This window comes from Danio aesculapii, chromosome 16 (genome assembly GCF_903798145.1).
Source record: "Danio aesculapii chromosome 16, fDanAes4.1, whole genome shotgun sequence".
In the NCBI taxonomy this organism is placed as follows: Eukaryota; Metazoa; Chordata; class Actinopteri; order Cypriniformes; family Danionidae; genus Danio; species Danio aesculapii.
In genome coordinates, this window is record NC_079450.1 from 57353102 (window position 1) to 57377746 (window position 24645).

Genomic DNA, 24645 nt, shown 5'->3' on the forward strand with positions numbered 1-24645 from the left:
TGGTGTGCCTCCAGGAACAGGGTTGGGAAACACTGGATTATACAATCATCGCGATAATGATCATTGTGTGATGTACTGTGCCCTATTAGCTCTATACTAATACTGATCTCCAGGGAATGCAGCAGAGTGCGCACTATAGAGGCGTTGAACACAGTCTGATGTTCCCTACAGAGCTGTTAGCAAGAACACTGAGCTAACTTGAGCAGTGGCTCTGGTTTAGTGTGATATGAGTGTTAAAGGTGTTCAGTTTGATGATTTGATGATCATCTGCTTACAGACACTGAGAAATGCTGTCCTACATCAGAACTAACCTGTCAGAGCGTCTTCAAAAGTCTGAACATCTCTTTAACATATATTTATGTCTTATAATAGTCTACAATTCTCTAATATATTGATCTGTAGGTGTCAGCTATAATACACACGGTTTACATTACTGAAATTAATGAAAATAAACGACACTAAAGCGGTTCAAGACACACCCAAACGTGCAGATGAGGGTCACGGGCAGGTGCCCAAACTCAGTCCTGCAGATTTTAGCTCCAGCTTGCCTCAACACACCTGAGTGGATGTTTCTAGAAAGTCTAAGAGCTTGATGAGCTAGCCCAGGTGTGCCTGATGAGGCTGGAGCTAATCTCACATGGACACCGGCCCTCCTGGACCGAGGTTGGGCATCCCCACTCGCGGGTGGGTGCTGAGCTCCACCTGCTGGGGAACTGAGGAAACTGCAGGAATAAATGAATAAAGTCCACACACACACGCACACACACACACACAACACTCAGGGTAAAGAAACACTCAGGATAAAGCATGTGCACAACTGCATAAATGCAAACTAATTTTACATTTGTCAAGAATTTTCTTGATTTTTCCTCTTGTTTCTAGTCCAAATATTGAAAAACTCTTAAACCAAGAAGCATGTTCTAGACAATAAAACAGAGAGAGTTGTTTTCAGAAATAATGGGTCAAAATGAAGAGAGTTATTCATTAAAACAGGCAAAATAATCTGACAATAGGGGGAAGAGAGATAATCCTGCCATCACTCTGAAATCAGATTATTCTGTTCAGCTCATTGGCAGATGATTTCTGTGTGGAGTTTGCATGTTCTCCCCGTGTTGGCATGGGTTTCCTCCAATCGCATTATGGGATGTTGATCTCTTCTCTGTCCACTTCTGATGATGAAAATTCAACTCTACAGTTTAATAAAGTGACTTTTATTGACATTTTAGTGGTTTAAAATAATGTAATAAATAATATAAGAAATAAAAATGTGCTGCAGTTTATTACAAGGTATCTGTAGTGTAATATACAACACCAACACACACAACACAGCACTGCACACTATTGCACATGTGCAGAAAACACATTTTTACACTCTTTGAGGTTAAAAGTAAGATCAACATCCCATAATGCAATTAAATAAATGGGAAAAATAAAAACAGGAATCACAAAACTGCTGATTTACTGAAATACTGATGACAGAAAGAGAGAACACTGCTGTGAAGTGCCATCTCTGCAGAGTAATGCAGCAGATCTCCAGGCCTGTCCCTCGACACTGATCTGGCGAAAGCACTTCACACACTGTTGTTACGCGACACACACACACACACGCACACACACGCGCACACACACACGCACACACACACACACACACACACACACCAAACAAACATGTTTTTTGTTCCAAGATAAAAGTAGAATTGAGCAACCAGGGGCTGCAGTTGCACATCAATCCCTCAGTGTCCAATTAGGCGGAGCGGAGAGGCGATTCATACTGTATTATACTGTACATCCTCAGATATTAAACTCTTAATCTAGAGTCAGATCTGATGTTGCACACTGGAAATGAACACAGTGGCTAAGACCACACTGGAAAACACGGCTTTGATTTCAGTGGTAAAAACTGTAAAAATGGTACAGTAAACAAAACCTGATTAACAAGAAGTTTTCTTAATATATACACTCACCGGCCACTTTATTAGGTACACCTGTCCAACTGCTTAAGGCAAATTTCTTATCAGCCAATCACATGGCAGCAGCTCAATACATTTAGGCATGTAGACATGGTCAAGAGGATCTGCTGCAGGTCAAAGTGAGCATCAGAATGGAGAAGAAAGGGGATTTAAGAGACTTTGAACGTGGCATGGTTGTTGCTGCCAGACGGGCTGCTCTGAGTATTTCAGAAACTGCTGATCTACTGGGATTTTCACGCACAACCATCTCTAGGGTTTACAGAGAATGGTCCGACAAAGAGGAAATATCCAGTGAGCGGCAGTTCTGTGGGCGCAAATGCCTTGTTGATGCCAGAGGTCAGAGGAGAATGGCCAGACTGGTTCCAGCTGATAGAAAGGCAACAGTAACTCAAATAAGCACTCGTTACAACCGAGGTCTGCAGAAGAGCATCTCTGAACACACAACACGTCCAACCTTGAGGCGGATGGGCTACAGCAGCAGAAGACCACACCGGGTGCCGCTCCTGTCAGCTAAGAACAGGAAACTGAGGCTACAATTCACACAGGCTCACCAAAACTGGACAACAGAAGATTGGAGAAACGTTGCCTGGTCTGATGAGTCTCCATTTCTGCTGACACATTCGGATGCTCAGCTCAGAATTTGGCCTCAACAACATGAAAGCATGGATCCATCCTGCCTTGTATCAGCGGTTCAGGCTGCTGGTGGTGGTGTAATGGTGTGGGGGAGATTTTCTTTGGGTCCATTAGTACCAACTGAGCATGGTGTCAACACCACAGCCTACCTGAGTATTGTTGCTGAGCATGTCCATCCCTTTATGAGCACAGTGTCTCCATCTTCTGATGGCTACTTCCAGCAGGATAACGCACCATGTCATAAAGCACCAATCATCTCAGACTGGTTTCTTGAACATGTCAATGAGTTCACTGTACTCAAATGGCCTCCACAGTCACCAGAGCTCAATCCAATAGAGCACCTTTGGGATGTGGTGGAACGGGAGATTGGCATCATGGATGTGCAGCCGACAAATCTGCAGCAACTGTGTGATGCTATCATGTCAATATGGAGCAAAATCTCTGAGGAATATTTCCAGTAGCTTGTTGAATCTCTGACATGAAGGATTAAGACAGATCTGATGGCAAAAGGGGTCCCGACCCGGTACTAGTGAGGTGTACTTAATAAAGTGGCCAGTGAGTGTATATATACTGTAAATAATTGATTTTACCAGAATTTCCTGCATACATTAAAACGTTTTTGTCTTGTTTCTAGTTTAAATATCTAAAAATACTTAAATCATATTTTCTAGATTTCTAAATATGGTGTTATTTTCAGAAATAATGAATCAAAATGAAGAGTTTTTCATTAAAGCAAGCTAAATAATGTGCAGTGGAGTAAACAAATGAATACAGTTGATTCCATTTGACATCAGTTTATTTATTTCCTGTGTCAGATTATTTTGCTCGTTTTAAGGAAAAACTCTCTTCATTTTGACTCATTTCTGAAGACTATGTGTTGCTTGTCTAGAAAATGATTCATTCATTCATTTATTTTCTTTTCGGCTTAGTCCCTTTATTAATCTGGGGGTCGACACAGCAGAATGAACCACCAACTTTTAGATATTTAAACTAGAAACAAGACAAAAACTCTTAAGGAAATTCTTTAGCGAGAGTATAACCAGATCTGTGTAAGTGCTGCTGGTCTCAGGAGAGTGTTTGTGTTTGTGTGTGTGTGTGTGTGTGTGTGTGTGCGTGTGTGTGTGTGTGTGTGTGTGTGTGTGTGGCATCAGCACTGAAGACTGTAATAAAGTCTCTATAGAAACCGCTGGAAGAGCACAGATGATCAGCAGTTCAGCACTTCTGCATCTCAGGACATCATCATCATCATCTCTCATATAATCTGTGTTTGCGCGGTGTGTTCTCTCTCTTTCTCTCTCTCTCTCTCTCTCTCTCTCTCTCTCTCTCTCTCTCTCTCTCTCTCTCTCTCCGTCTGTCTGTCGGACGCTGAGGATGTGTCTGCTGTGGGCATTTATCAGTAACTCCGCGTTTTAGCTGTTCTCCTTCAGCTGTGGCTATGAGTGCGGAGAAGCCCAACTTTCTGTCTCAGCCCGAGGTGAAGAGCATTTATTTCTTCCGCAACGGAGACCCGTTCTTCGAGCCCCGGCGGCTGGTGCTGAACGCGCGGCGGGTGTGCGGGTTCGAGGCGGTGCTGCGGGAGGTGACCGGCGGGGTGCGGGCGCCGTTCGGGGCCGTCAGGAGCATCTACACCCCCCGCGGCGGACACCCGGTGCTCTCGCTGGAGGAGCTGCGGAGCGGGGAGCAGTATGTGGCCGCCGGCAGAGAGAAGTTCAAGAAGATCGAGTGAGGAGGGGTTATACTAGCTGTCTGTCTATCTATATATCTCTCGGTCTGTCTGTCTGTCTGTCTGTCTATCTATATATCTGTCTGTCTGTCTATATATCTGTCTGCCTGCTGTTTGTCTATATATCTGCCTGTCTGTCTATCTATATATCTGTCTGTCTGTCTGTCTGCCTGCTGTTTGTCTATATATCTGCCTGTCTGTCTATCTATATATCTGTCTGTCTATATATCTGTCTGTCTGTCTGTCTATATACATGTCTGTCTGTCTATATGTCTGTCTATATATCTGTCTGTCTGCTGTTTGTCTATATATCTGCCTGTCTGTCTATATATCTGTCTGTTTGTCTGTTTGTCTATATATATATGTCTGTCTATATAAATCTGTCTGTCTGTCTGTCTATATATATCTGTCTGTCTGTTGTCTGTCTATATATCTGTCTGTCTATATATATGCCTGTCTGTCTATATATCTGTCTGTCTGTCTGTCTATATATCTGTCTGTCTGTTGTCTGTCTATATATATCTGTCTGTCTATATATATATCTGTCTGTCTGTCTGTCTATATATATCTGTCTGTCTGTTGTCTGTCTATATATCTGTCTGTCTATATATATGCCTGTCTGTCTATATATCTGCCTGTCTGTCTGTCTATATATCTGTCTGTCTGTTGTCTGTCTATATATCTATATATCTGTCTGTCTGTCTGCTGTTTGTCTATATATCTGCCTGTCTGTCTGTCTATATATATCTGTCTGTCTGTTGTCTGTCTATATATCTGTCTTTCTGTCTGTTGTCTGTCTATATATCTGTCTGTCTGTCTGTCTATATATATCTGTCTGTCTATATACTGTATATATCTGCCTGTCTGTGTATATGTCTGTCTGTCTGTCTGTCTGTCTGTGTATATATCTGTCTTTCTGTCTGCTGTTTGTCTATATATCTGTCTATCTGTGTGTCTGTCTACATATCTGTCCGTCTATACATGTCTGTCTCTGTGTCTATATCTGTCTGTCTGTGTGTCTATATATATCTGTCTGTCCGTCGAGCGCAAACTTGCAGTAATAATCACGTATAATAACACACAGACCTTCTGCTGTACTCCTGAATCCACATGAGGCAAAGCAAACATTGTGTATGGTGCTTTTCTGAAGTAATGGTTATAAATATATATATTTAGCTTGTTTTGTAAAGCTAAGCAATGTAAATACTTTCACATATTTAAGAATTAACTTTATAATGAGTTCATAATTGAAATATATGAGCAGTCGCGCTGCTTTTTTATTGCAGTTCACAAGAGCATCACAAAATCTGCAAACACACTTTACTCTGAATTATAATCAGTTTTATTTGTATTTTTGTAGTTATTCACAGATTGGAAGCAGAAAGAAGAGAACGCTTCAGCTCAATGGAGTGGTAAGTAGAGCTCTGCAATATAAGAGATATATACTAATCATAAAATACATGGTTTCATAATTTATATGAGTGCAATATTATACTCCATTACTGAATAACATGAATAACAGCATCGTGAGAATGTTGCAATCTTGATACTACAATGTTTACATTTTGCATTTTATTATCGATATTATTATTATTATTATTATTATTATTATTATTATTATTATTACTCTTATTTTTATTATTATTATTATTAACATAATCTTCGATATTATTATTCTTATCGTTATTATTATAATTATTATTTTTATTATTATTATTATTAATATTATTATTATTATTATTATTATTATCATCATCGATATTATTACTATTATTATTATTGACATTATTATTATCATTGTTATTATTATTATTATTATTATTATTATTATTATTATTATTATCATCATCATCATGATTATTATTATTATTATTATTATCATTATTATTATCATTATTATTATTATTATTATTATTATTATTATTATTATTATTATTATTATTATTATTATTATTATTATTATTATCATCATCATCATCATGATTATTATTATTATTATTATTATTATTATTATTATTATTTTTATTATTATTATCATCATCATCATCATGATTATTATTATTATTATTATTATCATTATTATTATCATTATTATTATTATTATTATTATTATTATTATTATTATCATCATCATCATCATGATTATTATTATTATTATTATTATTATTATTATTATTATTATTATTATTATTATCATCATCATCATGATTATTATTATCATTATTATTATCATTATTATTATCATTATTATTATTATTATTATTATTATTATTATCATCATCATCATCATGATTATTATTATTATTATTATTATTATTATTATTATTATTTTTATTATTATTATCATCATCATCATCATGATTATTATTATTATTATTATTATCATTATTATTATTATTATTATTATTATTATTATGTAGTCAGTAGTTTTTGAAGAGTGTTTATTATTATTTATATTATATTTCTATTTTTAATCAAACCCTGAATCCCTGAATGTCATAAAGTTAGAAATATGATCCCACATGAACGAGTAAACACTTTAAAATGTAAAAAACAAATAGTCCTTATAATTGACTGTATTTACAGAAATGGCACGACACTGTTTCACACAACTCCTTCTTGTCTAAAACACAGATCAATTAAGTTATCTTAATCGTTTTTGCAAATTCGACTTTGGATTGAACATAAAACAATTGAGTTATCTGCAAAGCCTAAAGAATTGTGTTTCTTCAGCTCAGTTTTAATAACTAGTAACAACCAGCGTGAGTGTATATTGTGGTATCTCTATTATTATCAGTATATGAGATGACTTATGTTATTAGATTATTGTCTTGTTGTCCATCCCTCGCTATAAGATCAGTTATTTTCATGTTTTAGCGGATTTGAAATCTGCATTTATTCGCAGACTCTCAACTTCTGTATGTAACTCTCATTAAAGCTCCTGCTAATGAAGAGCAGAGCAGTAAATAAACCCCTGTGCTTGTTAATGCAGTCAGTCGGGTATATGCATGTTCATCCGCACGTCTCTCAGGAATATAAAGCTTCAGCAAACAGAACATTTAAAGGAGACCTATTCTACACCTTTATACAAGATGTAAATGCGTCTCTGCTGTCTTTAGAGAGAGAGTGTGTGTGTGTGTGTGTGTTTGAGTTTAAGCTGAGAATAGCACACAGATAATGTCCTCCAGCTCTCTGCATATGCATCAGCATAGGGTGTGTTGGTCAGGTGTGCATGTGTGCTTCAGTCTATGTCGCTCCTGTCTCTGTTGATCTAAAACTCCACATCTAGAATCCTCTTAGTCTATGCTGACATTATCAATCTCAAACACTCTAATGGCTAATGGACAGACGGCTGCTTCTCACTCAGGGCTGCTGTTTATGCTAATGAGATGGAGAGATGGGCACTAGTGGGCGGGGCTTTCCCCCTCTGATGACATGTACAAAAGGAGAATGCCAATCAAAGTGTTTCAGCATCAAGTCTGATTATAATGAACACAATTAATTACTGTTGAGCATTAGAGACTGGAGATATTCACACACTGCTGAGACACACACACACACACACACACACACTACTGTGGTTAAAGCCCTTATAAAAGTGATTTCTGCATAGTAACAGTGTTGTAGATCCTCCACATGTGTCTGGAGTGTTGAAGAAGGCTGTCTGAGCGAGGTGTACCGTTCAGACACGCAGCGTCTGGGAAGAATCAGCTGGTTGTCGGCTCATTTGGCGATGAATTATTAAGCTGTGAATTATTATCCAGCTCCTTGGATGCATATTTAAGTCTATGGCTGCGGCCCAGAGCGCAAACAAAGCTCTCGGGAGACGATGTGAACGGCACGTCATGTACTCCCGCAGCACTGCACACTAGTAAAAGCTGAGCTGGAGAAAAGAAAGACTTTACGACAGTCCTAAAGTTTTATGAACTCTCAGAGGGAAGCGAGCCGAGCTCTGTATTAGTGCGCTGGATTACAGGGCTGTTGCCATGGATATTGGTGATGTGCTGACATCATCATCATCATCATCATCATCCGACAGCATTGAACAGCTCGTGCTGTTTACACCATCACTTCATGCATTTGTTTCTGAATGGAGAGCTGAATGAAAAGCACAGGGGGAAATGACTTACAGAGAGTTTAATTAATGGTGTAAATCCACATTCTAGATGAAACCGGACTGATCTAAATGACTCTGGTTGTTGAAACCACATATGTTAATGACACTCCTCCCAAAATGATTAACAAAACGTGGCTACATCAGAATTTCCCAAAGTGGGGGTCACTGGACATGTGTTGTCATCTGACCAATCAGAGTAGAGTACTGTGATCCGACCAATCAGAGTAGAGTATTGTCATCTGACTAATCAGAGCAGAGTATTGTGATCTGACCAATCAGAGCAGAGTATTGTCATCTGACCAATCAGAGCAGAGTATTGTCATCTGACCAATATGAGCAGAGTATTGTGATCTGACCAATCAGAGCAGAGTATTGTGATCTGACCAATCAGAGCAGAGTATTATCATCTGACCAATCAGAGCAGTGTTGTCATCTGACCAATAAGAGCAGAGTATTGTGATCTGACCAATCAGAGCAGAGTATTGTCATCTGACCAATCAGAACAAAGTATTGTGATCTGACCAATCAGAACAGAGTATTGTCATCTGACCAATCCGAACAGAGTATTATCATATGACCAATCAGAGCAGTGTATTGTCATCTGACCAATCAGAGCAGAGTATTGTCATCTGACCAATCAGAACAAAGTATTGTGATCTGACCAATCAGAGCAGAGTATTGTCATCTGACCAATCAGAGTAGAGTATTATCATATGACCAATCAGAGCAGAGTATTGTCATCTGACCAATCCGAACAGAGTATTATCATATGACCAATCAGAGCAGTGTATTATCATCTGACCAATCAGAGCAGAGTATTGTGATCTGACTAATCAGAACAGAGTATTGTCATTGCTCGCTTCATTCTCAGCTTTGAAGGTTGTTGTGTCAGAATATCAACAGTCATTAAAAACTGTGTGTGTGTGTGTGTGTGTGTGTGTGTGTGCTCTTCTTGCTGATGTTGTGTTTCTCTGTGCAGCTGAAGCCTGTTCCTCAGAGTCGAGTGATGGTTTCTGCACGCTTCCTCAAGCCCATCAAGGAGCCCTGCGCAATATTGTGAGTTCTGTGTGTGTGTGTCTCATAATGTGGACCTGCACACACTCTTCAGCATGCCACTTCTCCATCTAGAGATGCAGGATCTTCCACTCTCCCTCCTGCTGTTGTGTGTGTTCATATGTGTGTGTGTGTACATGTTTGTATGGTCATGTTTTGTGTATGCACCTGTATGTACGTGTGTTTTTGCATGTCTGTGTTTATGTGTGTGTGTGTGTGTGTGTGTGTGTGTGTGTGTGTGTGTGTGTGTGTGTGTGTGTGTGTGCGCATGTGTTGTCAGTATTGTGGCGAATGGTGATGTCCTGAATCCAGCAGTGAGGTGTCTGATTCCCAGCCGTGTGATTGGTCAATTTGAGCGGATTCTGGAGATGATCACAGAGAAGATGGGCCTGCGGATTGTGGGCGGAGTACACAGGTACACACACAAACACACACGCACGCACGCACACACATCAGAACAGAGATGGAAAATCAGCTTCTATTGTGATTAAAATAAGAAGAATCAGAGTTAAAGCTGCAGTAACACAAAACATCCACATAACATATTGTCATCTGACCAATCAGAGCAGAGTATTGTCATCTGACCAATCAGAGCAGAGTATTGTCATCTGACCAATCATGGTAGAGTGTTGTCATCTGACCAATAAGAGCAGAGTATTGTCATCTGACTAATCAGAGTAGAGCATTGTCATCTGACCAATCAGAACAGAGTATTGTCATCTGACCAATCAGAGCAGAGTATTGTCATCTGACCAATCAGAACAGAGTATTGTCTTTTATTTAATTATTTCATAATAGGCAGCAGCAGCATTAAAGCTAAGATAGCCTCACACACACTGCGATCTTCATTTGTGCATGAACTGTCCCTTTAAGACCTCATGTTAGGCTAAAGAAAGCATGACCCTGTGCTGTCTTCTGCTCCAGTCTGTACACTTTCGAGGGCACTCTGATCATGGATGGGAAGGAGTTAGAGAACGGGCAGTTTTACGTGGCCGTCGGCAGAGACAAGTTTAAGAAGCTTCAGTACAGCGACCTGCTGTTCAGCAAACACACGGCGGTGAAGAGAGTCAACGGGTGAGAGACGCACAACACACACATCACATCACAACGCTTTTTCTAGACAAGCAAAACCCAACGCAAGGCTCAAGACATGTTTGGTGTGTTGTGTTGGTATTTTCAGAGCAGCACAACAGTCATTTCCATGTGTTGCGTCACGTTGTTTCAATAGTAACTCCATCTGCACCACTCTGTGGACTCATGTGTGTGTGCTGCTCTATAAAGGAGGTGTGTTAAGGCGCATTGTTGGAGCGCTGCTATTCTGAGGAGCTGAAATAGACCAACAGCACCATTGACCAACTGAAGCTGCTGTAAAGTCCAGCAGAGTGTGTTAGTTATGCGCCTGTGCAGGTCCAAACACTCACACACTGCTGAACACACACAGGATGATCAGCAACACACACATATCTTTACAGATCAAAACAATTAAAGGATTAAAATGATCCAGAAATGATGATGTTCTCCATCAATATAAACAGCACTGCCTCCAGGCCTTCTTCACCTCGGGGGGCTTCTTCAGTTCAGTCATGACCATCTGCATCTGTATAATGTGATTATTATCAGCAGGATTATTGATTATCTGCAGATTTAGATCTGTTTAATAAACACAAGTGTAGATTTGTCCAGCTGTGGGGTTTTGGAGACGTCTGCATCACCATATGGGTCATCAGAACAGGACGTGTGTTTGGATATAACTCAGTGTTTTGACCACACTTCATTATTATTGATCATTTATTCCTCTGCTGGAGATTAGAACTGAATTTAGGAATAGTTTTGATCAAATCTCTGCTCTTAATAAAGGAGATTAAACATGTGGGCTAATGGATGTGTTCAGTGGAGTGAGTTTACACCGTTTCCTTACTCCAGCAAAGTAAAGGAGTAAAGTAAAGGGGTAAAGTAAAGGGGTAAAGTAAAGAGAAAGTAAAGAGGCTGAATGGAGGAGGCTGGTTCTTTAACCTCGCGCTGCAGATGCTCTGTTTAACTGTTTTCTCGCTAGTAAAGCATTCAGTTTTTACACTTATAAAGTCGCCATGTAAATAGCAAATGCACCATGGAGAACTGACTCTTAAAGAGAATGAGAGACGAGACTCTGATTAGTTTAATGGAGGTTCTGCTCAAAAAACAACCAGAACTCATGAAGAGAATGAGCTCAACCCTGTTAGACCATGCGCCGGGCGCAGAGTGGATTATTTCATCCTTAAAGTAGCAGAACTGGATTCAGACAGGCTCGACTGCTTTTAATGAGCTTTAGACTTTAAGCCTAGATCGTTAAAATAAAGCCTGTGCACAGAAATAATAAGACCAAATGAAGAGAGTTTCTCCTTAAAACAAGCAAACTAATCTGCCAACAGGGGGAGCAGAATCATCTCATTTCAAAGTAAGAACTAGATTACTCTGCTCCCCTATTGTCAGATGATTCTGCTTGTGTTAAGGAGAAACTCTCTTCATTTGGTCTCATTATTTCTGAACACAACACTACATTTTCTGCTTGTCTAGAAAACGCTTTTGGATTGAGGTATTTGGAGATATTTGGACCAGAAACAAGACAGAAACTCAGAGTAAGGACAGCATGTGTTTCAGTGCACCGACAGAAACTGATTGTGTTTTCAGGTCTAAAGCGGCGTCTCTTCCACCCATCTACAAATACAGACGGCAGAATGGAGACGTGAGTGCAGAAACACACATAGCAGAGGGGTGTGCTGGACACTGCTGAACTGGTGTGTGTGTGTGTGTGTGTGTGTGTGTGTGTCAGGTGTTGAACCCTCAGAGTAAGTGTGGGAGTGTGCAGGACAAGAGCGCAGCAGCAGTGAGCAGCAGCTCAGAGGATCAGCTGATGTCCATGGTGAGGGAGATGTCTCAGGCCAGACTCAGAATCATTCGCAAGAAGAGGAGCATGACCACCTCGCTGGAGACACAGGACAATGGTTAGACACACACACACACACACACACACACACACACACACACACACAGGGGTCGCACACTGAAGCTGTGGTCATGTGCTCCTCCTGCTGTTCAGTCTTCACTGATCTTCAGTCCAGCAGATGATCAGAGTGTGAAGGCTTCATCAGCAGAGGAACAGCACAGTTCTGCTGAAAATACAGCACACAACACAGCATTATGGGGACACAGCAGAGTTCAGAAGAGGACAGAGTGTGTGTGCGCATCTGTGAGTGAGACAGTAAGTGTGTGTGATGATCAAGAGCTGTGGTGTCCAGAGTAATGTCAGCAGACCACCAAGAAGAAGAACCACATCCAACAGGAGGAGCTGTGGAGGCCAGAGGAAGCTGTCTGAAAGGGCCGGTGGTTAGTGATGGTTTGGGCTCAATATCATGGCATTCCCTTGGCACAATACTGGTGCCAGATGGGAAATGCTAAGAACTACCCAACCATTCTGGAGAAGCATGTGACTCAATGGGTCAAACACTGTATCCTGTAGGCGGTGGCGTGTATCAGGATGATAATGCAGCGATACACACAGCAGGACTGGAGACAGAGCGGTGTGATGAACATGACAGTGAAGTTGAACATCTCCCATGGCCTGCATAGTACCCAGAGCTAAACATTATTGAGCACTTTGGGGTGTTTTGGAGGAGCGAGTCAGGAGAGGTTTTCCTCCAGCAGCATCAGTAGTGACCTGAACACTATTCTGAAGAAGAACAGCTCAGGATCCCTCTGACCGCTGTGCTGGACTCCTGTCTGTTATTCCCAACACCAGCTGATGCTGGATTGGAGCAAAAGGAGACCCTGCACCATACTGATGAATTACTGTGCTCTAAAACCAGATGTGAGCCGACACGATGCATCAACACAGTTGGGTTTCATCAGTGCTGTTTGGCATCAGTGTTGTGTGTCGCAGCCCTCAGGTCTCAGGGTAGGCATTGGGTTTAGATTAAGCTCAGTAAATCCTGAGGACATCCTCAGTGTTTGCCTTTAATACCTCATAGGCCTGTGGTGGGCCAATACTCCTATATAAGGTACCATTTGTAAGCTTAGAATCACTTTGCACTGTAAACATAGTGTGATCTAAAGTTGATCAAGTCATCTCTGAGTAAAGACTTTAGAGTTTCACCTCTACATTGGGAGCTTTTTGATTTGTTTAAAAAAGTGTGTAGAAAACTCTAGGCAGAAATCTCCAGAACAGCTGCAGAGTCTAAAAGGTTCCCCATCTGACCAACACTGATGATCCTGCAGCAAGAAAACAAACACATCCAGGGAACAGGACTAGCTCTGCAAAAACTGCCTATGTGAGCATGTCTGCTGAAGTGTGTGTGTCTGTGTTCAGACTCTGACCTGTACTGTGTGTGTGTGTGTGTGTGTGTGTGTGTGTGTGTGTGTGTGTGTGTGTGTGTGTGTGTGTGTGCAGCTGATGATGTAATGCTGATAGACTGCAGTTCTGTGAGTGTCCAAGAGGGGGCGCTGCTGCTCTGTGGAGAAGCTCAATACAGTCTTAATGGTTCAGTTCGGTTAAGTGATGATCCTTTCAGCTCATTAATGGTTCTGTTCAGTCAACTGATGATTCAGTTCAGTTCATTAATGGTTCTGTTTAGTTCACAGATGATTCAGTTCAGTTCATTAATGGTTCTGTTTAGTTCAGTGATGATTCAGTTCAGTTCAGTCTCATCAGAACTAATATGCTCAGTTCAGATATTGTTCTGGTCTAATAGTATCAGTGTTGTGAAGTCAATAATATTTCTGAATATAGGAGCTGAAATGGCTCTGAATGTCCGGACTGAACAGATTCATCTCAGTAGCTGATCTGAGGTGATCTGCCTGTGGCTCAGTCTGACCATATCAGATGCTAAATTAATTAATTCATTCAAGTTTCCAGTGTGCAGGATTCATGTCTGCTTCATGAAGCGTGTAGGGTTACTGACACAGTAATACACTTATAATAAATTGAGTCTACTTTACAGATTATTTAGCTTGTTTTAAGGAAACACTCACTTCATTTGACTCATTATTTCTGTAAACTAGACTTTATACATTGCCAGTGTCCTTCACACCCCCAGATTTCACTTATCTGACAGCAATTCTCCTTTTTCATTATTCCAAACAGCATCTCATTTAGCATGATCATTTCTTCTTCTATACTGTATTTCAATGGGCGCAGCTCAGAGTAAATCATTAGACTTACAGTGCTCGGCTTATATGAGTTCACCTCTCACAAGCCTCTCAGTTAAATGAATATTTCCAATAGGAAGCTTTACAATATTATATCAGTGCATATACATTAGATTAGTCAGTTCTGAAGCCAAATCTAGAGCTAATCTGACAAAATAACCTATGATAATGGTACAAAACCAGTACACCCAAATTAACATGTCATAGAAAAATATTAAATAAAAGAGCAAAATTCAAGAAAAACTTAAATTGTAGTTTTGTAATATTTAGCATGGGTTTAAATGTATTATCTATTTCTATGATGTTCGGTGACTAAACTATTATTTTAATAAATAAATCTGCTTAATAAATCTGCTTTATTCAAACGCACTAAAATAAATCAGCTATATTCACAGAGAAAGGGATGAAGAGATTCATTTGCAGAATGGGCTGTACTCGGTTTGATTCTGACACACAGTAAATGTGTTGTACTTCATGACGATTCACACACTTCATCTAAAATCTTATTTAAAATGATTACAGCAACATAATACCACTCTAATAACCATATAATGAATGTGTTATTACTGAAACAGAGGGAGGCTGTGGTCTCAACATACGCTCTTGATAATAATACTATTAATATTGCTAATTAATTCATACTCCAGATCGCTGGAAGTGCTGAAATATGTCCTTCTGAATTACGTTTTCTCCATCTATAGCACAATCTACACAGTGAAGAGCTACAGAAATAAAGATCAAGTACACATTCAGCTGGATTTCAGTGCAGTTATCGGACTCAGATGAGACACACGACTGAAATCTGCAAACACTAGAGAGCATCTCAGTTATTATGATGATTCTCACACATCTGTTCAGGATCTATTGGTCTTGGAGAAATGAAGAGGCCATTATAAAGCTGGAGAAACATCCTTTCCTGATGATCTGACGCTATTAATGAGCAAGCGGAGAAGGTGGAGGAGTGAGTGTGAGTGTGTGTGTGTGTGTGTGTGTGTGTGTGTGTGTGTGTGTGTGCGCCGCTGATGGCTTTCACACTCCAGCATCTCAGGGCTCCTGGTGACAGTCCATTCACAGTACTGTAATGACACTGAAATAGGTCATTACCAGCCTGTGTGTGTGTGTGTGTGTGTGTGTGTGTGCGTGTGTGTGTGTGTGTGTGTGTGTGTGTGTGTGTGTGTGTGCGTGTGTTTGTGTGCATGTCACTGTGTGTTGTCTGACTGTTTGTGTGTGTGTGTCTGTGTGTTTATAGGTGGTTGTATGCGTGTTTTAGTGTGTATGTGTGACTGTGTTTATGTGTGTCTGTGAGTGTGACCATGTGCTGTGCTTGTGTGACTGTGTGTGTGACTGTGTATTTTGTATGTGTGCTTACATGTGTGTGTGTGTGTGTGTGTGTGTGTGTGTGTGTGTGTGTGTGTGTAGTCATGTATCTGTGTGTACCTTGTATTCCTCACATTGTTGAGACCAAATGTCCCCACATGTATAGCAGTACCCGTTATTTTTTACCGTATGTGTTGGTTGTTTTGAGAGCTGATGGATCAGACAGAATGAAGGAGTGTGAAGATGTAAAGAGTGCAGATTGTCTGCTGGGTTGAGTTTAGAGAATATACTGTCTGTACACTACAACTGTGTGTGTGTGTGTGGGTTGACCATACTTAAAGTACTCAAGTGCCGGTGTGGTCTTGTGTGTGTGTGTGTGTGTGTGTGTGTGTGTGTGTGAGAGAGGTCTTTTTGCAGCTCTGAACAGAGAGAGATGTGAGAGGTGTTAAAGTGTGTCTGGTGTGTAATTAGATGATATCCTGCAGAAACACACTCTCTGAAGCCATGGCAGGCGAGAGACGGAGGATTAGAGCATCTGCAGGTCCTCATCTGAACACAGTAGCAGCTTTTTATTCACACACACACACACACACACGCACACACGCACACACACACGCACACACACACGCACACACACACGCACGCACACACGCACGCACACACACACACACACACACACACACACACACACTCTCTTACCTCTTTCAGTGTGTGATTCAGTGTCACGATCACATCGATATTCACTGATAGATCACACAAGAGTAGTGTATGAGTGTGTGTGTGAATGGGTGTTTCCCAGTACTGGGTTGCAGCTGGAAGGGCATCCGCTGAGTAAAACATATGCTGGAATAGTTAGCGGTTCATTCCGCTGTGAAGACCTCTGATGAATAAAGGGACTAAGCTGAAGGAAAATGAATGAATGAAATCGTTTGCAACCATTTACCTTGAATAACATGAGTAAACCCAATGGATGTTCAGTGTTACAGCCGCCTGTGTTTATGAGGCTGTTGTAGCTGTGATTAAACGCACACTCATTAATTCAGCTCTCAGAGAGTCAAACGCTGCTTTCATGAGCAAACAACAGGATTTAATACCCCCCCGACTCGCTTATGAAAGGAGATGCTGATGAGTGAATGAAGTGGACTCAACTCTTCTTACTCTGAGTTTCTGTCCTGTTTCTAGTCTTAAATGAGAAACATTTATTAGATCTGGACTTGTTTTCAGAAGTAATGAGTGGAAATTAAACCAGATTTCTTCTTAAAACACACAAAACAATCTTATTTCAAAAGGAAAGAGAAGATTCCTTCACCTCCCTCATGCATTGTCAGGTTATTCGACATGCTTTAAGGAGAAACTCTCTTCACTTTCACTCATTATTTATGAAAACCAGACTATATTTGCTGCTCGTCCAGAAATGATTCTTGATTTAAGGTTTTATTGAGATATTTGGACTGGAAATAAGACAGAAACTCATGTTTTGCAGCATGTATTGCAGTGTTTGTGTGTCTGTAAACTCATAAGAGAAGAGAAAGGTCTAATAATTCCAGCAGTAGAGCACTCATATGGAGATGAATACCTCCTCCTCTGAGATTAAAGCGCTTCTGTCACACATATTTCACAGCGTTGATGATGACGAGGTTATCAACGTGATGATTCGTCCTCATTTGCATAAAAGCATCATCATTAAGGCTTGTGACGCGGCTGCAGGTTTTATGAGCGTGTTGATCTCCATCTCCTGTGCTGATTTGCATCTGATTGATTATGCGTCATGTGACCTGACGAGCGGATGATGGCTGATTGCTGTGTAGATTTGCATGCTGATATGACTGTATGCAGATGAGCGGACACTATAGCGAGCGCTGGTGGAATCCAGGACCTGCTCATCAGACAGCAGGAGATCAGCTGGAGACTCACTGAAGATCTGCGGTCACACTTGAGTTTGAGCGTGTGGAATTCTGTCATACGGCGCTGCCAAAAGGGGCAGGATCAAACAAAACGATTAGACATTTAAATAAGCGAGCGATTGCTCCATATTGGACATTTCTGTACACTGAGGTCATGTTTTGATTTTCGATTGGTCACATGATGCAATTTCACAGGTCAGAGGTCACCAAGCTTGAACTTTCCAACGCAGCGAACTGCGAAACCTGTCTACAAGCCTGAGTTTAAAGTCTGACGCATTCACGGCTTAAGAGGAGTGGAGAAAACACACACACACACACGGACGCATACACACAAACACGGATACACACATATGCATGCACACATATACAGATACACACAAACGCACATACATACAGACACACACTTAATCACACACATGCTTGCACACACAGAGACAGACACACACTCACAAGCATGCATACACACACACATGGACGCATACAGACACACAAACACACACATGCATGCACACAAAGACAGATGCGCACACACACACACACACAGTATTCACACACAAATGTAGACACTTACACATATAGTATGCATGCATACACACACACAAACACACATATGCACACACACACACACGCAAACATACACATGCACACATATACAGACACACACAAACGCACATACACACACACTCAATCACACACATGCATGCACACACAGAGACAGACACACACACACACACATATGCGCACACACACACACGCACACACACATACATACATGCAGACACACACATGCACACACACACAAAGGCACACACACACACACATTTACAGACACACACACTCACACACATATGCATGCACACACAAGACAGACACAGACACACACACACACGCACATACAAACAGACAGACACACAGACACACACTCACAAAGAGTCAGACACGCGCACACTGACACACAGACACACACACACACACACATACACACACACATACATACAGAAAGACACACAGACACACTCACACAGTCAGACACGCGCACACGCACACACACACACACACATGCAAGCACACACACACACACACACACGCACACACACACACACACACACACACGCGCACACACACACACACACACACACACACACACACACACACACACACACACACACACACATTATGTTGTGCGTGTCTGAGAATGCTTCTTGTAAGAGGTTGTAGAGATGTGGTCTAGACTGGAGAGGCAGACTCTGAGTGTATCAGTGTGTTAGATCAGCAGCAGTCCACTCTCCTCTACACCAGCGCTGGTGTTGAAGACGCTGTAATGAAGGACGCTTCTGAATGAGGGGTTTAATGTGATGCAGTGTTTACATGAGTGGAGCTGCTCTCTCCATCACCCCGAGCCCTTCACTGTAGCATCAGCGCTCCTGCCTAATAAACATGAGCGATCTCCATCAGATGTATTCACTGAAGGCCATTACTGTTCATCTCCAGCATCTGAAACACCATCATCTGCACAGCAGTGTTATTACAGCTGATATGAGCCGCATTCATTCTGCTCTTTAATTATGCAGACTGTATTGATTTCACACACACTCTGTGGATTTATTACTCATTAACTATTTAAGGACCGCTCTAATGTTCCTGTTTACCAGCGAGTACAATGCTGTGGCTGTTAATCGCACACAGAAGATAATTACAGAACTCTGGAAGCTGACGGTCATCCTCACAGCCGCTCTGTAGTAAAGTAATGAGCCGTGTTAATATGCGGACATGCTTGAGGCTGAACCAAACACGTCTGGTGAAACTATAGCAGTTTGCAGACGCTTGAGTTCTCCAGACAGAACAGCGTTATCCCTCATACACATCACCAACCCTGCTGCGTTCACACCAGACGCTGATGAAAGCGTCGAGCGCGAGTGATTTACATGGTCGGTCAACGCAAAGACGTGAATAGACATCCAGCTGCGCGATACGTGCGGATGAGGCGGCGCATTCGACATGATCCACGTGAATGAAGCATGCAAGTCGAGCGATGTGTGCGTTTGTCGCGTGTATCGCACATTTCAAGCGAATCCCTCAAGTTGGAAAACTTCAGCGGACATTCACACCACATTAACCAATCAGGAGCTGCCTGCACCGCTGAAAGCCTCCATCATCCAGGTTCAGTTTCTGGAGGAGTTGATGAACTCAGAGCTGCTGCAGCTCTGTAAGGATGTAGTGGACTCAGACACGGTGCCGAATGAATCGACGCTGTTTTTCAGCCTTCTTAAAGCACATAAAGCACAGCTACTCTCTCAATAAAATCCATGTTAGCCATTGAGAAATGAAGCTAGAGTCGCCGGGCAGAGAGAAGCGCTGCCCATGATGCAAATCAGTGTCTATTGTGAAGTGAATTTGACATGCCAATGAAGCGACTCAAAACGTTCACGCGTCTATTTACGCATGAATAATGTCGTTTATTTGCCCGTCTGGTGTGAACACAGCAGAACGCCACCAAGAGGGTAAAGCCTGGTTTATACTCGAGTGCGTGCGGCGAATGTGCGGTCATCGATGTGTTTGGGGAGGTTCACGCGACATGATTTCGGCTGCAGGAGCGCAGAAAAATTGAGCCTCGAGCGAACAGTTCACACAGCGCTGCGCTTGATTTGAGTTGAATATGAATCACTCATACCAGATTACGTCTGAAGCAGGTACGACCGTACAGACATCTTCATGAATCACTCATGCCTGATCATAGAGAGAACCAGATGACCAATGATTCTTGACTAGAAATGACAACATCAGTGGGAAAGGAGGAACGGTTTTGTTAAAAAAGTTTAGAAAAAGCTGAGGGATGCGTTTGTTAAAACCAAAAACAGAGGCCCTGGCTAAAGAGGAGACCCGGGTGGGTTTTAATTATAATCTTTAGTGTGCTTGAGCCAGCGTCCGCTACCCAACACCAGTATACAGCATTAAAGAGCCGGATAACCTTTATACCTACTCGACTGAGCTGAAGAGAGACACACACACACACACACACACACACACACACACACACACGGATAATGAGGAGCTCTTTTCAGCTTGGTGGAATAACTCCTTTAGAAACAACGATTCCTATTAATAACTTTACTCAACTGAAGTAGTTCTAACAGACTTCACAATTAAGGAAAGCCTTGATTATTCTCTCACAAATCTAATTTATTTATTTATTTGAGTTTTGGTTTTTTAACTGTGTGAATCCATGAAAGGTGTTTCAGATTGTTTCTGTAACTAATGTTTTATCGAAGCATCCATCTACTGTAGAGGTGTGTGTGTGTGCGTGTGTGTGTGTGTGTGTAATTCAGCAGCTCTTCAACTCCTGAGCCTGCAGTGCTGGATTCGACCAGCAGGTGGTGCTGATGCTTCATCTATTCATCTATGTGTGTGTGTGTGTGTGTGTGTGTGTGTGTGTGTGTGTGTGTGTGTGTGTGCAGATGATGGAGAGGACGGAACAGCAGAGGATGAGAGCAGGCCTGCAGCAGTGGAGCAGGTGAGCAGAAACACACACACACACACACACACACAGACGTCACTCATAACACCCTGAGCAGACAACACACTCATCTAGAGTGATATGGGAGTGACAAAACTCCAACATTACTAGATCTTCAATACTGTATTATAATGGTGTTTTCTGCCGAGCGCTGATGGATGTGATGAAGACCACGTCTAACTCACTCAACCACACCCTCATCAAACTCCACCTTCCTTTGTTTTCAATAATGCGCCCTCTAGTGGAGATAACCTAACATATTGTGCCTTTACAGGGCACCTATGATGAAAATCCTCTGTTGTAAGCTGTTTGGACAGAGCTGTGTGTAGTATGGTGTGTCCACAGTCATACTGGAGCGATATAAACACAATAAGCCTCTTATTTAAATGTCCTGATGGTAAAATAGGATCCAAATCCCTCCCATTGTGAGGCCGACCGCAGCGTGACGGAGGAGTGCGGTCTCCCCACCCACAGAATTGATTGACAGCTGCGTATTAACATGTCTCCGTAGTAACGCGTGTAATCATATCAACAAGACAGGATGTGTGCAAAGCAACAGGGATTAACAGATCTGTTCAGCGCTCTGTGATCATCAATCATCATCAAATGTGATCAGGAATGAGTTTCATAACATTTTTAAAGCAGTGTATGTTCGTAATAAAGTTAAAGATGGTAAAATCGCTGTTATTCATCAGCACAGCCGTGTGTCTGTACAATTATAAAAGTCTCCATGTTTCCAGATCTCCATTGTGTCAGATGTGAGATGTTGTTGTGCTGATAGTAAAGGTCTCAGTCCTCCATCAGTCCGTCATCACAGTGCTTCAGTATTCTTCTTCTTCTATTATTATTCCTCCAGAAGTGTCTTGAGTGTCTGTCTGTGCTCCCGTCTCACGCCTCCAGAAGCCTCCGCGTTCAGTGCGTTTGGTCTTGGTGTTCTGAGGCGCTGCTCATTTATTAGAGGAGAACAAACTCCACAGTGGAAAATCCCCAACTCCACTTCTGTCAGTGATATCTGTGCAGGAGCAGCAGGAATAGATGATGTTATTGTCTTCTGCTGCTCACTGATGGAGACGCTGCTTTATACCCCAGTGTTTTATCAGATATTCCAGTTTAACATATACATCTAATGCACATCACACAGATCATGAGTGTAAACACTGATGCTTTCTTCAGGAGCTCAGTCCAGACGTACAAGACGCCTCCAAAAGTGAGACCGAACCAGCGGAGGAAGAAGAAGAAGAGAAGAAAGAAGAGACGGAGGTGGAGAAACAGGAAGAGGAGGAGAATAAAGAAGAGGAACAGATAAACCAAAGCGGAGAAGAGAAACAAGAAGAAGCTGAAGGAGAGAAAGAAGAGGAGGAGGAACATGTGGAGGAGAACCAGAGCGCAGAGAACCCAGAGGAACCAAACACTGATGGAGAGAATTAATCATATTTACATGATGAAAGTGAAGAGATTATCAGCTCTTATCATTCACACACACACACACACACACACACGCACGCACGCACACACGCACACACACACACACACACACACTCACACACTCTCCACATCTCCTTTATTTTTATGAAGTAAATGAACTTTAGGAGCACAGGTTTTAATTCTGATCATGTATTCATATTATCTATATCGCTCTGAGATAATAAAAGTAATGTAGTGAATGTAATCACGCTGCTAGTTTAGGATTTAAATCAATATATCCTCCATACAGGAGCTGAACTGTTAACTAAACCTGCTGTACACTGAGAGAGGTGAAGGTTATGTCAGAGGATTTCATGTTGAAGATGGATAAATGTGAGGATGTTGTGTTTGACGTCTGCTCGTGTGTGTGTGTGTGTGTGTGTGTGTGTGTGTGTGTGTGTGTGTGTGTGTGTGTGTGTGTGTTTCTGACCTGATGAACATCAGTCCTGAAGGATAAGCTTAACAGATTTAATACAGATTGAACAGCTCATGATGTGATTGTGTTTATTTTTACACTGATGTTGAACACACTTAGACAGAGATCACACACACACACACGCACACGCACACGCACACACACACACGCACACACACACACACACACACAAAGTTATATTCTTAATAGTAATGTAATACAGTATAATGTAATATAGGCGACATGGTGGCTCAGTGGTTAGCACTGTGGTCTCTGGTTCGAGTCCCGGCTGGGTCAGTTGGTGTTTCTGTGTGGAGTTTGCATGTTCTCCCCGTGTTGGTGTGGGTTTCCTCCGGGTGCTCCGGTTTCCCCCACAGTCCAAACACATGCACTATAGGGGAACTGATCAACTAAACTGGCCGCAGTGTGTGTGTGTGTGTGTGTGTGAATGAGTGTGTAGGGGTGTTTCCCAGTACTGGGTTGCAGCTGGAAGGGGCTCTGCTGCGTAAAACATATGCTGGATAAGTTGGCGGTTCATTCCGCTGTGGTGACCCCTGATGAATAAAGGGACTACACTGGAGGAAAATGAATGAATGAAAAATGTAATACACTATCAATAATAATAATAATACTAATATGATAGTACAATATTCAGAATAAATATTTTGATATTATAAAATAATACCGTAATAATAAACCGTAATAAAAAAATAATACCGTAATAATACATTAATACCGTAATAATAAACCATAATAATAAAATAATACTGTAATAATAAATTAATACCGTAATAATAAACCATAATAATAAAATAATACCGTAATAATAAACCGTAATAATAAAATAATACCGTAATAATAAAATAATACCGTAATAAACCGTAATAATAAATAATACCGTAATAATAAAATAATACCGTAATAAACCGTAATAATAAAATAATACCTTAATAAAAAACCGTAATAAAAAAATTATACCGTAATAATAAAATAATACCGTAATAATAAACCGTAATAATAAAATAATACCGTAATAATAAACCGTAATAATAAAATAATACCGTAATAATAAACCTTAATAATAAAATAATACCGTAATAATAAACCGTAATAATAAAATGATACCGTAATAATAAACCGTAATAATAAAATAATACCGTAATAATAAACCGTAATAATAAAATAATACCGTAATAATAAACCGTAATAAAATAATACCGTAATAATAAAATAATACCGTAATAATAAAATAATACCGTAATAATAAATTAATACCTTAATAATAAACCGTAATAATAAAATAATACCGTAATAATAAACCGTAATAATAAAATAATACCGTAATAATAAACCG

General features: G+C 40.9%; 1 protein-coding gene across 1 annotated transcript; it reads left to right on the forward strand.

Annotated features, from left to right (window-relative positions):
* Positions 1-4038: 4038 nt before the first annotated feature.
* Positions 4039-23270, forward strand: LOC130243568 (doublecortin domain-containing protein 2-like). The gene is made up of 9 exons (XM_056475785.1): positions 4039-4325; positions 5687-5738; positions 9423-9499; positions 9777-9911; positions 10421-10570; positions 12164-12218; positions 12306-12477; positions 21354-21409; positions 22586-23270. Exons 1-9 carry the CDS (start codon positions 4039-4041, stop codon positions 22838-22840), a joined length of 1239 nt encoding a protein of 412 aa, XP_056331760.1. The 3' UTR covers positions 22841-23270.
* The last annotated feature ends 1375 nt before the right edge of the window (positions 23271-24645 follow it).